The sequence below is a fragment of the Tetrao urogallus genome, assembly GCF_951394365.1.
Source record: "Tetrao urogallus genome assembly, chromosome: 1".
Lineage (NCBI taxonomy): Eukaryota > Metazoa > Chordata > Aves > Galliformes > Phasianidae > Tetrao > Tetrao urogallus.
In genome coordinates, this window is record NC_136813.1 from 123,016,144 (window position 1) to 123,032,065 (window position 15,922).

At 42.5% G+C, this 15,922-nt stretch overlaps 1 protein-coding gene across 1 annotated transcript in view; it reads right to left on the reverse strand.

Moving 5' to 3' along the window:
• The window catches only part of ETV6 (ETS variant transcription factor 6), a gene marked incomplete at both ends in the record, with an annotated part of 128,316 nt that overhangs the window by 83,073 nt on the left and 29,321 nt on the right, over nt 1-15,922 (reverse strand). Inside the window, one exon of the mRNA XM_079549379.1 lies at nt 1,759-1,888. Within this exon, the coding sequence (XP_079405505.1) occupies nt 1,759-1,888 (130 nt within the window). The remainder of the gene's footprint in view (nt 1-1,758; nt 1,889-15,922) is intronic.

Genomic DNA, 15,922 nt, shown 5'->3' on the forward strand with positions numbered 1-15,922 from the left:
TCTGTGTTTTTATAATACAGAAGGTCAGACTGGCATGGAAATAATAATGGGGCAAAAGCTTCCCTGAAAGTTTTAAAATGTCAAAATTGAAAAAGAAAAAATCAAGGCAAAAGGTTCAGTCACACCCAAAACATTGGACAGAAAGCTTTGACTGAAAGGAAACCTTTTAAGCTTCACACTTTACCTAGCATGCTGGCTAGCTGATAAGAAGGAAGCCGGTAGTAAACAGTGCCCCACCCTTTCAGCATCAAGGGTCTCTGCCTTTCTATGCTGTGCATCTGTTAAACTCAGTTAGGAAGGCAGTAAAATTTGAAAGCCAGACATGATCCTCTGTGGAGAGGACAGACAGCAGTTCTCAAACCAGAATTAAATTCCACTAAATAACACAACAAAGGGAAGAAAAAAATCTCAGGGGCTAAAGCCACAGTGGAGAGAACTGCTCAGTGTTGGCTTTTTTTCCTCTACATTTTGGGCATAAGCTTCAAAATTGACCGCAAGTTTACTAGCAAGTCCTCCCAGTGCTGGGGAAACAGGCCAGCCAGCATCCACTGGCAGAGGCAAGAAAGCTCTGGGAGCTCAGGAGTCTGGCTACTCAGGCAGTAGCCAGATCCATAGAGAAAGCTGTAGTGCCAGCCTGCATTCCAGCCCATCAAAAGTACAACCTGGGTTATGCACAGGCAACAAAACCAGGACTGTGCAGAAAGAGGCATGGGCATTGAGCAGTCTTGGAGCACTGTAACTCGCTGGCCATCAAGGGTGTGAGTAGAGGATTACTGAAGTGCTGGGAGAACAGTTTGCATCCAGAAAAGGAGCACGCTTGGAAAACAGCTGAGGACAGAAATGAGAGCTTTTTTCTTTTTTTTTTTTTTTTACTTTAAAAGAAAAAACAAACAAACCACCTCAAGAGACCATTCCTTTTCTAAAATCCCAAATAAATTTGTCAGATGGCAACATACCAAGTTACATCTGCCACTGGCCCGCATTGCTTCTTATTGCTCAAGTACTCCAGGAATGTGACACCTGATAAAAAGTTTTCTTAAAATCTCTCAATTTACATCAGAACTGCTTCCTCTCTAAAAGGAAAATTCCATTCTTCCTCATCTCCACCCTATCACTAATTCACCTCTCCTTGGTCAACAGCCCTTGGCCTTTCTTATTCCTCAAACATTAAATCATCTCAGCAAGGAATTGCCTGGCTCTCACCTTGATCCCAGCTCCAGTTTTAGTCATAAAGGCATTGATGTGTCCTTCCTCCTTTGCACTATTCTTCCATGTACAGATTAGCCCTTTCCTCCTTGTTCATCACTGCCTCCGAGTAGTAGCAGAGTGCCTGAGCTCCAGTACTTACTACTGAGACTCACAACAACTGGAAAAAACCCCACTGAAAAAATGCACTCCACTTACCACAGTTAGTGAAACTGACTTTGTGCCACAGCATATCAGTGAGCAATCCTAAAACACGGACAGATACATAGTGCTTCCTGACAAAATAAAACCTCCACATTTTTCCCTGTCAAGAGAGAGAAGCCAAATCCTTGGTAGAAGGTGGTGGTGGGGGAAGAAAACAATGATCTGAGTTGTTTAAAAATAACATACTGAAAATCAAACCAGCAAGAGCTTTAAAGAAAATTCTAAAGCCAGGGTACTTCCCCACATATCTGCAAAAAAAAAAACAAAAAAAACAACCAAAAAACCCCAAAATATCCTCCCCCCTCACACTGCCCTGCACCCTCCTCAGTTCCAGGAAGTGACACTCACGCAGGTGTGCTGGCAGTCTGATCGATTCTTCCTCCATCCTGATCGCTTGAGGCACAGGGACATGTAGTGGTGACGAGGAAGTGTAACTTGGTACTGGGCTGGCTGGAGGTGTGTACGAAATTCTCTCTTGCTGTTAAAAAGAAAGCAGGGGAGAGAAAGAGAAGACAACATGAACTTTGGAACAGAGGTGTGAATTCAAGGCAGGGGTCGGGGGAAATGGGAGGAAAGAAGGAGGTATGCATGATGGGGGCCTGTGGCATCGAGCAGCAGCATCAAGCCTGCCACAGATCACAGCCGGAGGCCTGCCTGCTCCGAGCCTGAAACAATACCAGCGACCAAGCACCTCTGACACTACAGTTTTAATTTTCAGGAGAACTGAGAAGTTTCCAAGGAGTTTCTCAGAAAGCTGCTGAGGGAGAAAAGAGAAGTGACACAGAAGTGGGTAGCCTCAGTGGGTTTTAAGTAGGTGAAAATACGACAGCAATTTCATTATACATGTATGCATACTGCTACAGAGACCGCTGAAAGTGCTTAATCTTGTGCTAACAGAGATCTGAGCATGTTTCTTAACTATTTAACACACTTTAGAGCATTTTAAAGACATTAGTTTTACTCTTGCTGCACAAAACCACTCTATCACTAAAAACCACTCTATTTACCAGTGAGTAATGCAGTACTTCAGTATTGCTGCTTAAACTTGTTATTAGCACTTTCTTTGAAGTAGTTAAACTTGCAACCAATTAAGTAAACCAGCATATAGAAAGTAGCTAAGCAAGGACAGTCCAGTAATGTTAAAGAGCTATTTGCCAATGTTGTGTTAGGTTCATAATTGTCATTTAGTTTATTTCTGAAAATATCTGCCAAAAATTAAAGATTTAAATTTCATCCAATCTAATGGGAAAACTCTTCTGTATTCTGAGCATGATCTTCACTCACAACATAAATTATGCCCTTTGTAAATAAACATAGGCACATCATGTTCGTAGAAACATGAAAAAAATGAAGTCATAATTATATGCTTCTTAGAAGGCAATGTATTAACATGTGTTCCAAAACTGGGCTGCTGACATTCAATGATGGCAGTGCAAACAGTGTGGAGTTACATCCACATAGATACAGAAGCAAAAGGAGCTATCTTTGCTTCTGAGCGTTTGCAGGACAGTACCTCAATCAAGGACAGTACCTCTCAACCCTCAATCTGTTCTCTGGCAAGTGGAGAAGACAAACCTACCATTAGAGTAACAGAAAGACATTAGAAACCGCAACATTATCACAGCTACGGGACAGGAAATTGGACTGACACTGACAAAGGCACACCTACAGTGTACCATTAGCAACATCACTGCCAGCAAAGGAAAGGAGAGATTTGTATAATTTAAATAACAAATACGCTAAAACAGAAAACTCTCCCTGCTCATGAAACAGGCTATAAAGAATCTACAGAGTCTTTCCCCATTACTACTTCAAACCAAGTCCAGCTCAGCCTGGCATAAGGTGCTGCTATCACATATCTACTGAGAAGCTCACACCGAAGCACTAGTCTCTCTTAAGAATCTGGGTTTCTACCACTGTACTACAGACTTTCCATGACCCAGAACAGTGACTCTATGCCTCATGTTCCCCTGAAGTCCAATTCCAGCATGGAGCATGTTGTTCTGCAGCCTTGCAGAAAATGTGCCTCTTCTGTGGTGCACATGCTAGCAATGAGCAACAAGACTAGCCACTTCCCAGCATTTCCTGCTGCAAGCCACAGCTCAGATAATTGAACAACACTGAAGCTCGTTTTGTTTATTGAACAAGATATTTATGAAAAGAGGAACACTTCTGAAATAGCCACACAAATGCCTGCCTCTGCAAAGAAGTTCAAGAGGACGTATGGGAGACCTGAAGTCCTTTTCCCCCAGAATGTAAGGTGCAGACTGACATCAGGTCCCATTTCATGCTCAAAGAGATATAGAATCACCACTGCAAAGACAAGCGCTAAGTGGCTTTAAGGGGCCTTCTTGCTAGCGAAATGCAGGAGGAAAGTCAAATCAGCAGATAAAACCAAATCTAGAATACAATGCATTTCTTATAATGCGTGCACTGCCTTTCTCTCAGCAATGATTAATCTACTACAGGCATATGGTACCCATATTTATAGCTAGACAGCTTCATGGAGATTTAGTGTTACAAGTCAATGTATTGCAATACTGTTTCCTGGTATTCGTAAGAACAGGACAGTAGGAAACACAAAGAAGTTGTGGAAATGCAAACTCACTCATTTTGTCCCAGTTATTTTTTCCATGCATTTTAGTCTACAGTAATGTGTGAATTGGTAACATTTGCAGAAAACATTCTACAAGGCACATTCTACAAAGGAGAGTTAGCTCTCCAGCTCTCATACATGCCTTGAAATGTCCTCTCTCATGAATCCTGCATTTTTTCCGGCACCTTTAACCCAAATATCAAAGCAACCTGCAGATATTAGGTAAGTCTTTTTATTAGACACACAGGCCACCTGAGCTACAGAAAGAGCAAAGCTCAAATGAGCTAAGTAATTTCAGAGCAGAGCTGTCTTGAAACAGGACTGCATGCATCTCCCAGGGGCAAGAGACTTAACAAATGCATCCTGAAAGAATGATCCTTGTAACCGTCCTGGCCAGATTTCCAAAAGGTATGGAAGAGAAAAGTCACAGGGAGGTCAAGACACAGGGCTTGTGGAAAAACTGAAGTTCATCCCTGTTTGCAGCTAGGTGCAAACATCATTCCAGTTCTTCAGCTTCCCATAGCTCCATGCTCCAATCACACATGGTACCTCACCTCCCCAAGAGTGTGAATGCAGAAGGTCACAATTACTTCTCCAATCTTATAGAGGCTCTTCAGAACACTTCCTGGAGGTATCTGTTGTGTTCCTATCTCTAAAATAGGATTTGTTTGAGAATGATTTTTCATCTTCATAACTCTTTAACTTTTCTTACATGATCCATCAAACAAAATATGGTTGGTATCTCATGCTTTTAAGGTTATGCAACCAGACACACTGGTATTAGAAATTTTTCTGAACAAGTTTTGTAATCAGTCAGTTAAATATTTCCCTTTGCGTTAAGGCCAAGAATAGACGATACGGTTCAACAGCAGGGTTGTTCAAGCAGAAGCCTGGGAGGCAGGACAAGCAGCAGAACCGGGATGAAGCTTATTGCATGCACTTGACTAAAAAGCCTTGATGCAGTCTGGTTTACTGGTAAAAGAGGTTAAGTTAATATACTTCTGATGTGGTCCTTTGAAACTATTAGTGATGAGAGTTAGGAAGGAACTTGGCATTACTGCGTTCCAGATCCACTGCCTGCCATGGGACTAGAAGCATTCAAGCTCACAAGGAACCAAATGCTCAGCTCCAAAACAATAAGTATCTATAACTTCAAAATAGCAGTTTTCTAATGTTTTGTCAATAGCAACAATGAGTTGGATAAAACAGTAGACATATTGATCGTTGTCATAGTTTTTGAAAAGCTTTCTTCAGTTCACAGTGAGTCAAGGAAGTATCAAGGAAGTACATAAAAGCAGGGGCTACAAGAAAGAAGGGGACAGACCCTTTAGCAGGGTCCACTGCAACAGGACATGAGGCAATGGTTTCAAACTAAAACAGGGGAGACTTAAACCGGATGTAAAAAAAAAGTTTTTTTTACGAAAAGGGTAGTGAAGCACTGGCACAAGTTGGCTAGGGAGGTGGCAGATGCCCCATCCCAGGAGACATTCTGGTCCACTTAGACCAGGCTTTGAGCAACCTGACCTAGCTGTAGATGACCCTGTTAATGGCAGGGGAGCTGGGCTAGATGATCTTCAAAGGTCCCTTTCAATTCAAAGGATTCTATGATTCTATCAAAGTTTCATCACGAAATCTCACCTTAACTATGGAAGAAATGCATTATATCAACCTTCACAGAGACCCTCCCCAAAGTTTGCTGTAGTGTTTGGTGCTCCAACAGGGCCATCTAGGCAGCCATCCAGGTCTGCTGAAATTACGGCATGCTTTCAGTTGCCCCATCTTGTAGGGACAGATTAAACACATGCTTAAGAACCATTACAAGCGTTTTGTTCTTTTCGTACTATGAAAAGATGAAAAGACTATCTTGGGACTGAGAAAACCTTAGCCAAACTATCCTGCCTAAAAAAGTAAGGTAACTTGCAAGATATATTGATTATGACAAACTAGCAGGAGGGTACATAACGACTGATCAGACTCCCAGAGCCATTACACACTGAATTCACTTTGAAGAATTGAATTATAGAATCTTTTGGGTTGGAAGGGACCTTTTAAAGATCATCCAGTCCAACTCCCACAATAAACAGGGACATTACAGCTAGATCAGGTTGCTCAGAGCTCTGTCCAGAGTGACCTTGAATATCTCCAGGGACAAGGCTTTCACCACCTCTTCATGCAACTTGTTCCAGTGCCTCATCACTCTAACTGTAAAAAAAAAAAACTTCATTATGTCCAATCTTAATCTCTCTTCTTTTAGTTTGAAATCACTTCACAGAATCACAGAATGGCCAGGGTTGGAAGAGATCTCAAGGATCATGAATCTCTAACCCTCCTGTCACATGCAGGGCCACCAACGTCCACATTCAATACTAGACCAGACTGCCCAGGGCCCCATCCAATCTGGCTTTGAACACCTCCAGGGACGGGGCATCCACAGCCTCCCTGAGCAGCCTGTTCCAGCACCTCACCACTCTCTCTGTAAAGAGCTTCCCCCTGACATCCAGCCTAAATCTCCCCTCCCTCAACTTAAAACCATTTCCCCTCGTCCTGCAGTTATCAACCCTTTCAAAGAGTTGATTCCTCTCCCCTCTGTAAACTCCCTTTAGGCATTGAAATGCTGCAGTGAGGTCACCCTGCAACAAGCCCAGCTCCCTCAGCCTGTCTTCATAGGGGAGGTGCTCCAGTACCCTGATCATCTTCCCTCCATCACAACAGACCTTGCTAAAGAGCCTGACCCCCTCCTTCCCCTCTATAACATCTCTTTAAACGATATACTGTCCCTTGGGCATGTCAATCATACTATGCAGCTGAGTGTCATCCACAAACTTGCTGAGGGTGACTGAATCCCACTGTCATTGATGAAGATGTTAAACAGCACTGGTCTCAGTACTGACACCACCCATTGCTGATATCCATCAGGACACTGAGCCATTGACACCAAATACCCTACACTGGATATAAAATCCAGATGACTTCTCAGTATGTAAAAGCCTATTCCTGTATTGTGTGCAATGATGCTACACAGGGGAAGTTGACCAAGACCGAAAGATGACATGCCTTTGCCACCCAGGATCTATGTGTGTCACTCGATGCTCATCTTGTTGAATTTCTTGTTTATCCTGGTTTCTCCAATAGTACCACTAGGTGTAGGCATGAAAATATGGGCTGCCTTAATTACTGGAGGCCAACAATTGGAACTAAAGAGGCAGAAAATTTCCTAGTAGTTGTAATAGTAGCCTCACAATTTGTCTCTACTCAGAGGACAGAAACAGTGAGATGCTGCTTTGCAGGGAAGCTTCCAGGTACCTGTGTACCACCATATTACCCCACTCCAGTTCCTTACCTGTGGGACATGTGCTCAGAAAAGGCAGCACTAGCAGGTGCACAGAGGTTTTGGTGCCCAACTTGAATTTGGGAAGGCCTAAGTTCCCCTGTGCTGGCTTAAAAAATGCTGGCATAGCTCATCCTTGACTTGTGCAAATCTAGGTTTGAAAAGTATGGCTGTAACTCTCAGGATTGCAGAAGGTGATATTCTGCACGCAAAACCATAGACCTTACATCACAGAGGATGTTCAGCCCTGCAGGGACAGACTACCAGGGTTTCCGTCTTTTTCAGTGAGCACCTCTAGAAAAGGAAAAATGGGAAGAGAAGCCAAAGAAACTGGATCTAGAGAAAGTTTGAAAGCAGGGTCAGGGGGATTGGTTAGGCTGCTGTGGTTCCTCTTTGGCATAGGTGCCTTGGATAAGTCAGAGGGGAAAAAATGGCCTTGGAGGAGAAAGTTATTGGTGGGAAGGAAGTGTCTGCAGGAATGCCTCAGAATGCCCTTGATATCTAGGTACCCAAAAGGGCTATGGCAGCAAACCAGCCAAAGATTTGCACAAGGGCTGGCAGCAAGAAAGCAGGCAAGTTAATCATTAGGAAAGCAAGTCAGGTGAAGAGGAAAGGAAGGAAGATGTATGCAGCATTCATCAGTGTTTTGTGTGCTAGATAAAAAAAGTCCAAGAGAGCACCCACAGTTACAGGAACTGACACAGGAAAGAGGAAGGAAGTCAGAGACCCTAAGGAACTGTAGGGCTTTGGATACACAATTAAAACATTTGGGGATTTTGGTCAGCTCTGTAGCTTGCATACTGTAACTGCTGCCAGGGAAGAATGATCAAGTTCCAGAAAAAGAAAAGCAGAGTTCTGCAGTACCAGGGTACAAATTAAACTCTCTACTTCCCTTCCATCCCTCTGTTGCTATCATCTTCTTAATTTCCATGGCAGACTTCTCCTCATTTTTGATCCCATTAATATAGCTATTCACGTCAAATCTATAGCAGCATAATCAGCACACTATCAGTAATTAGAGAAATTAAAACAAACACAGCTCTCTGGAATGGACCTTATGCAAAGCAGCACTGGGAAAAGATTAATATCTCATTTCCTGCACACAGAGAACAGAGATTGTCTTGGTGACCTTAGTGATTTTGTGAAGTTGAGTTCCTCCCTGCCTCCTCTCTTCAGTTTGCCTCCGATCAACTTCCCAGCACAAGGGCAGAAGACAGCTAGCCTGTCACATCACAATCCTCACTCAGGCAAATTCCAAAGCAAATAAAAAACAGTGGGGTAAAACAGTTCATCACAAAAGAAAAGGGGAAAGAAGATGGTGGAGGATCCCATGCCCCTCCTAAAATGATCACAGATACTGCTCTTATTAAATTAAAGCCCTATAGAGAGCAATATTAATGCACTTGACTATTGTGAAAAGGCAGTTTGTGGAGGTCAATCCCCCCTCCGTATGCTATGATACAGCTCCATTATTGTCTGAGCACTGCAAAATAACTCAAGCTAGCAAATATAGATGAACCAGAAACTAGCAGAGCCACATACTCACAAAGTATTTCTTCACTGAGACTGCTGTTAATATGGTGGAATACAGAGCAGAAAGAGGCTAGGGGAAGATAACATCAAGTAAAACTAACATAACATTCAGGCAAAGACTTCAGTAAGATTCATGAAAAATTATTCATTTCTATGAACAAAAAAGACCATTATCCACAGATAACCCAGACAGGCAGTGTAAAATGTATATGCATTATACACACACACAAACATATATATATATATGTATATATGTATATATACATATATACAAGGGAGGCAAACCTTTGTTCAGAATTTGCATGTGCAATCATCAGACACCAAGACAAGAGCAAAGCCTTATCAAGTCAAAGTAGGAGACTTTTCCAGGCCCCACAGAGGCAATAAAGCTGGCAACTGGCCTTACTGCTCCAAGGCAAGAGTCAACCATACATTCAGTGGCCTGATGTTAGGAAAAAATTCTCTCCCCCATCCCACCTCTTTTCTACTCATGACTACAGAATTTGCATTACGGGGTTTTTACCACACATTCATCTGAAGGAACTCTGTTCAGCCAAGGTATGGAGAGAGATGTGATCCAAACAGCAAATCCTTCTGCACCTACGCCACAGTCCTGTTAGCACCCACTTCTAGCACCAACCACCACAGAAGGCTTGAGAGTTTACAGCAGAGCTACAAAAAAAACACCCTAGGCTTTGAAGTAGTGTGGACAGTGAGTGGGCAGCAGGGGCGTCAATGCGTAGAGACTTTCCAGGCTGAAAGAACTGCACAGCAGAGATTTCTCTCCACTATTTTTCCCATTCTCTTTCCTAAAGAAGAGAGCGCTGGGGTGTCTCATCTATAACATACAGAGACTCTGCAATCCTGCCTGTGTGTGTAGGAATTCATGCTGTAAACACCCATCATGGGAGTCATGCATTCAGCATAAAATTTCTGGAGGCCACAAAACAGAGATGGAAAAATGAGGGGGAAACACGGTGTACAAGGAGCTGCTTTCTTACGTGTTACGGGAAAAGAGAGTCCCAGAGCTGCTCTGTAGTCCATTCAGGCTGGCAAAGCAGTATGCATGACTCTACCTGGACACATTATTGAGCTATCAGGGTATTGGAAAGCTGCAATGCCACTATGTATTCGAATGTATTTCAAGGATAAGAACCGCTACCGGTCATTCTACAAAACATAATTATTTTTAGCTGCTACCACAGGATCATTCGCAATGGGACTTGAAGGACTTCCATAGTACAAAGCACATGTCAGAACCATCATATGGACAAGTTCAGGTCACTCACTGCCATGGATTATCTGCAGACCTATCAGTCAAGTTGTGGAAAAATCAGGGGAGAGTAATTCATATAAAAGTCATAACTTTTTTTAATCATCAGTCATTAATGGAAACAAATTCTTAAGCAGCTATAATATCTACAAAATACATGTTTTTAAAATACCATAAATATAAGAAATGACCATTCTCAATCCCACTGCATGGCTAGAATCAGCTCTCATCTATACATACAACATTCTCCCGTGACTTTTTGAAAGCAGTGATTCTAGTCTGATTTACAGCAAGGGAAGTGCAGATATGAGCCTCAATCTTTACTGTTGCCAGTACAATCAGTCAATTTTAATTTCTCTCCTTACCTGCATGAAATCAATTTGAAGTGTGATAATGAAAAATGAATTTGAGTGTGAACAGTGTGTATACATACATGTTTGAAAACAACTTGCATCACAATATGCTATAATTATCTTCTATCTGTTACCATTAGAAAATACAGGCACGCCTAAATATCAGCTACTGTAACAAATCAAGAAAAAGTTCTTTATATTTGATCATGTAGGTGCCTGCCCTGGTTAAGTATAAGAACATGTCCTCTGCAAAGAGGTTGTTGGCTTCGGAAGGCACTGGGAAGGAAATTCTGATGGCAGACTTGGGTGCTAGCAACAGCAAACACCATCAGACCAGATTACAGGTGCACTATGATTATCCATAAAACTACAGCTTAACCCCGCAAAGGTGAAGCCTCTGCGTCTTTCCTCACCAGTAAAATGAAACACAGCATACACAGCACTGCTACATGCCATGTAGCAGCATTTCATTACACTTCAGACCTTCCATAAAAAACGACATATCAAATACATGGAGAAATCCAGGGCTACTATGAAGTCCAACCCTACACCTTACATTGCTTCTCCTGATGGTCCAAATAGCGCAGAAGTAACTCAGCATAGACAGAGTGCGTGCTGCTGTATCCTTGTGTTCAACACAACCTTTAAGTAGATAGAGGCAACTTTCCAGAAAGAATCTAGAGCAGGTCAGGACTAGGAGAGCTATAAATAAGGGCTGCTGGTGGTAAAAGAGGCAAGACTCATGAGGGTGTGCTCAGGAAAACTGATCAGAATCCAGAAAGAAAGCCAGATAAAATACCCTGTCTCAAGGATTTTCTTAATAAGCCAGTCCGGAAACAAGAGGAGGTGGATGTTTGTCACTGCAAAATACCAGGTGGATTCAGATTATTTGATTCCCAGCAATACTGACTGCAGAGAGAGTTCCTAAAAAGATCCATACTTGAACTGACTTTGTCTGCTGTACAGGAACTGGATATGGAAGAAACAACAAATTGCAATTCTCCCCTTACTGTCTTTAAACTACTCTAGCCACTTACTTTAAAGTGAAAAACATGAGATCAGTGTGACTAAACAGGAAAATTTGACAGGATTACATAAAAAATAGCTAGGAGGTGTGTCTTGTAGAATGCTGTATCCTGCACATTTACAGGCTTTTCATTCTGCATTTTATCCTGCACATACAGAAATATACAGGCAGACACATATCTGTGTATGCAAGACAGTCAAGTATTACAAGAGTCTGAAGGTCTAGCTTATAAAGAAAGAGTAAAGGAACTACAGAGACAAATAGAGACATGACAAATACAGCTGTATCTGGAAATAAAGAAAATAAATATGAATGGAAGGAATGGTATATCTGGAAGACTTTGCAGAAGGATGAGCTAACAAGAAGCTGTGATTAAAACATTAAAATGCAGTGGGAGACAACTGAAGGAAGCTGAGTTACATCAAAAGAAATAAAATCTGCAGGTGGGTTAACCTGTACAAGAAACATCTTATTTTTTAACAGCTACCCAACAATTTATTTAAGGAGCTATTTAATAGCTTTTTGAAGATCTCTCAGTCAGCAATCTGTGGGTATCAGAATGCAAACTACAAGAAACTAAACCTTCTGCTGATCTAATGTATCAGTCACAAAACATTACTCAGAAAAAGGAAACAAATCACCTTGGAGGATAGCTGGAGGTACAGCAAAAGAATCACTGAAACACCAATGTTGGAAAGGACCTACAAGATCACCCAGTCCAACCATCCACCTATCACCAATAGTTCTCACTAAACCATGTCCCTCAACACAACATCCAAACATTCCTTGAACACCTCCAGGGTCGGTGACTCCACCACCTGCCTGGGCAGCCCATTCCAGAAAAGTATTTCCTAACAACCAGCCTGAATCTCCCCTGGCGCAGCTTGAAGCCATTCCCTCTGGTCCTATCACCAGTTACATGAGAGAAGAGGCCGACTCCAGCTCACTACAACCTCCCTTCAGGTAGTCGTACAGAGCAGTAAGGTCTCCCCTGAGCCTCCTCTTCTCCAGGCTGAACATTCCCAGCTCCTTCAGCAGCTCCTCATAAGCCCTGTGCTCCAGACCCCTCACCAGCTTTGTTGCCCTTCTTTGAACCTGCTCCAGTGCCTTTCTTGTAGTGAGGGGCCCAAAACTGGACACAGTACTCGAGGTGCAGCCTCACCAGAGCTGAGTACAGGGGGACAATCACTTCCCTGCTCCTGCTGGCAATGCTGTTTCTGAAAAAAACTTTCCTTTCCTCTAAAACATGGACCTTCCAGCACAGAACCATCAGCACTGGCAGAACTTCAAGGAGACTTTTAACATAGTTTTATAAAGAGACAGTTGGGCACGGCATAGCATATCTGATTTAAAAGAAAATGCTGTTGAAAAGCTGAAGCTTCCCAGCAAGCTGCCCTTTTAAGAAGAGGTAAGTGACAAGACGAGAGCTGGGACTGAATTCAACACACCGCCTGTATTCCAGGGACAACGACAGGGTCGAGCGATGGGTCTTTATTAAATGCTTTCTCCTCCATTAATGCTGCACACTCTAATGATTTGGCCATTAGCATTAACAAATCTGCAATGTCCCTGCCTGGAGCTAATAAGTAATGAACTAAATGAGTGAATATTCTGTTGTGTAAGGAGTGCTATTAGCAATCCTTTCCCAACTGCTGTGAAAACAAGAGATGCCTTCCAGGCACGACCTGTCCATGTGACAGGGTACATCACACACCACCCTTATATGCTGTGGAAATTCCACAGACACTCCCAACACTCGGCAGGGGAACAAGGAGTGTGGATCACCCACTGCATGGTGCTGCCATACAGGGTTGAACAGCAGATGCTGCACCAGAAGGCACATTACAAAATGTGCTCTGCACAAGAGGCTTGAAGAAAAATGATGAAAAGGACAGGAGGACAGAAGTTCTGGTCCCAGACACGCTACTTGCTCCCTAAAACAGGTTGTGGCTTTACCACAGCACTCTGACTCTTTGTTGTGCCATGGAGGTAACAGGACGATACTGAACCCACAGACATATCAAGTGCGTGGATGGTTAAGTGCAAAAACCTCAACTTAGCTGTTTTTTCTGCCATAGCCTTTCCTGTTCATTAAGTTACCTAGCTTTTAATTTTTACTTTCAACCTGTGCATATTTTTTGCTCTTTCTCAAATTATTATTCTGTTTCAGCTCATAATCCCAAAGCACGGATTGGGACACTGCTCCTGGCAAAAGAAAAGTGCTAGTTTCACTTTGGTTGTCACTGGCTTCTTTTTGACAACTAAACACTTCTGGTTCACATCTGAATGGACACTGCAGCGAGAGTCCCATCACCACTACCCTAAGATTGCTTATGAACTGCAAATATTTCCTCATTACAGACATGACAGGCTTGGGAACTGAACCAACTGAAATTGTATAAATCATAGATATTTTAACAAAAAAAGAGTGAAGTGTTTGTTCTGGGCCCATTTTAGCTCAGTACGAAAGTTTATCTATGGCCTACAATACTACACCATCCACATATGCTTCAAAAAACCATCATCATTTCCCTGCTTTGAAGAGAAGTGTTGTTGCACTCACCTTCACAAGTGGAGGGACCAAAATATTCAGAGATTAGGCAATTAGCTCAGACAGCAGCATAGAGCAAAACAAAAACCTACTTTCATAGAAACACAGAATCACCAAGGTTGGAAAAGACCTTCTAGATTATCTAGTTCAACTGTTCAGCTACCATCAATATTTTCCCAGTAAACTATGTCCCTCAGTACAACATCTAAAAGCATCAGACATCTTAGAAAATAATAGTCTCTCCTAGGAACCCTATCAGGCTCTAAAAACACACGTTACAACTGAACAGTTATACTGCAATAGCACCCAGAAGCAACTTGAAACCCAGCACCGTTGTCCAATGCACTGCAGAAACAGATTAGAGGACAGCCCCTGCCCTGTAGAGCTCAAATACAAAGCAGCCAAGACAGAAAAGCACTGGAGGAAAGAACCTTTTTGATCCTATTTTACAATCAGGAAATGGAAGGGCAAAAAGAACAGCAAGTTGTCTAGATCCTATTCTGACTCTACCTGCAGCACCTTGTTTCTGGAGTTACACAGCTGCTCTGAAAAGAGGAGAAACTAGGAGAAAAAAGCTGAGTTTGATGAAATCAACCAGCAGAGGTGGCATGCAGATATCATGCAAAAGCTCTCAAAGGCTCTCACTTAGCATTTTAATACAGAGTTTAAATAACCTTCATTTAAATAACCTTCAACTTCCCTATGAACCCCTTCATATCAAAGCATTGCTTGTAATCTTTTGACTCAAGCGCACAACAGAGATTGTCCATGCCAGATGAGAACTAGTGGACCTGTTCCAGAGACACATCCCTCCTGTGCCACAAGAACCAGGATAGAGGCACTGCAACCCTTCCCACAGTTACACAACCACACAGACGCAGTCAGCAAGGCAGGTTTCCTTACCCGACCCAGTCACCACAGCAAAAACGCCCCAAAGAGCAGCACAGCCTTCCACTGGCACAGCAAGAACCAGGGGGCATCAATCACCCCATCTAATCAAGTAAGGTGTGTTTAACACCCAAGCTGAGCTGTGAGATTGTTAGAAGAGATGGGGAAAAAAAAGAAAGAAAAAAAAAAAAAAAAAAAGAAAAAAAAATCAAAACAAACTGCTTGCAAGACTCATGACAGAACCCTTCTGCTCCTACAAGTAAGGAGGTGACTGGGACAACTGCCCAAGAGCAAGCACATTCCCAGCTTTGAAGACACACGTTTGTTCCAGCAAGCATCCCCCTAACCCTTTCCACTACACACCCTTCCCCACAATCCTGCTCACACGTAGCAATGGCTGAGGTTTTCATTAGGGGAAAATTAATCAGAATTTTTTCTTTTTTTTTTTTTCAAGCTGGCAACAAAGCCGTGAGACTTTTCCTGGCATTTCTCCTGTTTATACAAGACCTGCCAAACCGGTTGTGTGATTTTTATACTGCTTTCTTTTCCACAAAGTCCTTCGAAAGACAGAATAGCAGAAAGCAAATAAGGAAAAAGTTTGGTTATACAGGTCCGAAGATCAACCCTTGGTGATACAGTTGAAAATAAAAAATTAACTAGAACTGTCCAAAATGTATATTCAATATCCAAAGAGCAGCACTGTTTATGTTTATTAAGACTGCGTCACAGCAGTGCAGTTGCTCTGCCTAGTGAAAAGCAGTCCTATATCTAATGGTTTAATATCTAAATACACATGGTGCGAAGCAGATAAAATGGAAAATGAGGTACAGAGCAGTGAAACAAATCGTTCAAAGTCACACAGAGCCAGGGAGAAGGTGCAGGTCTTCTGACTATCCACCAGCTCCCTACGTATAGGACCACATCACTTTTCTAAAGTATAAGTGTCTAACTCCCAATCATCCC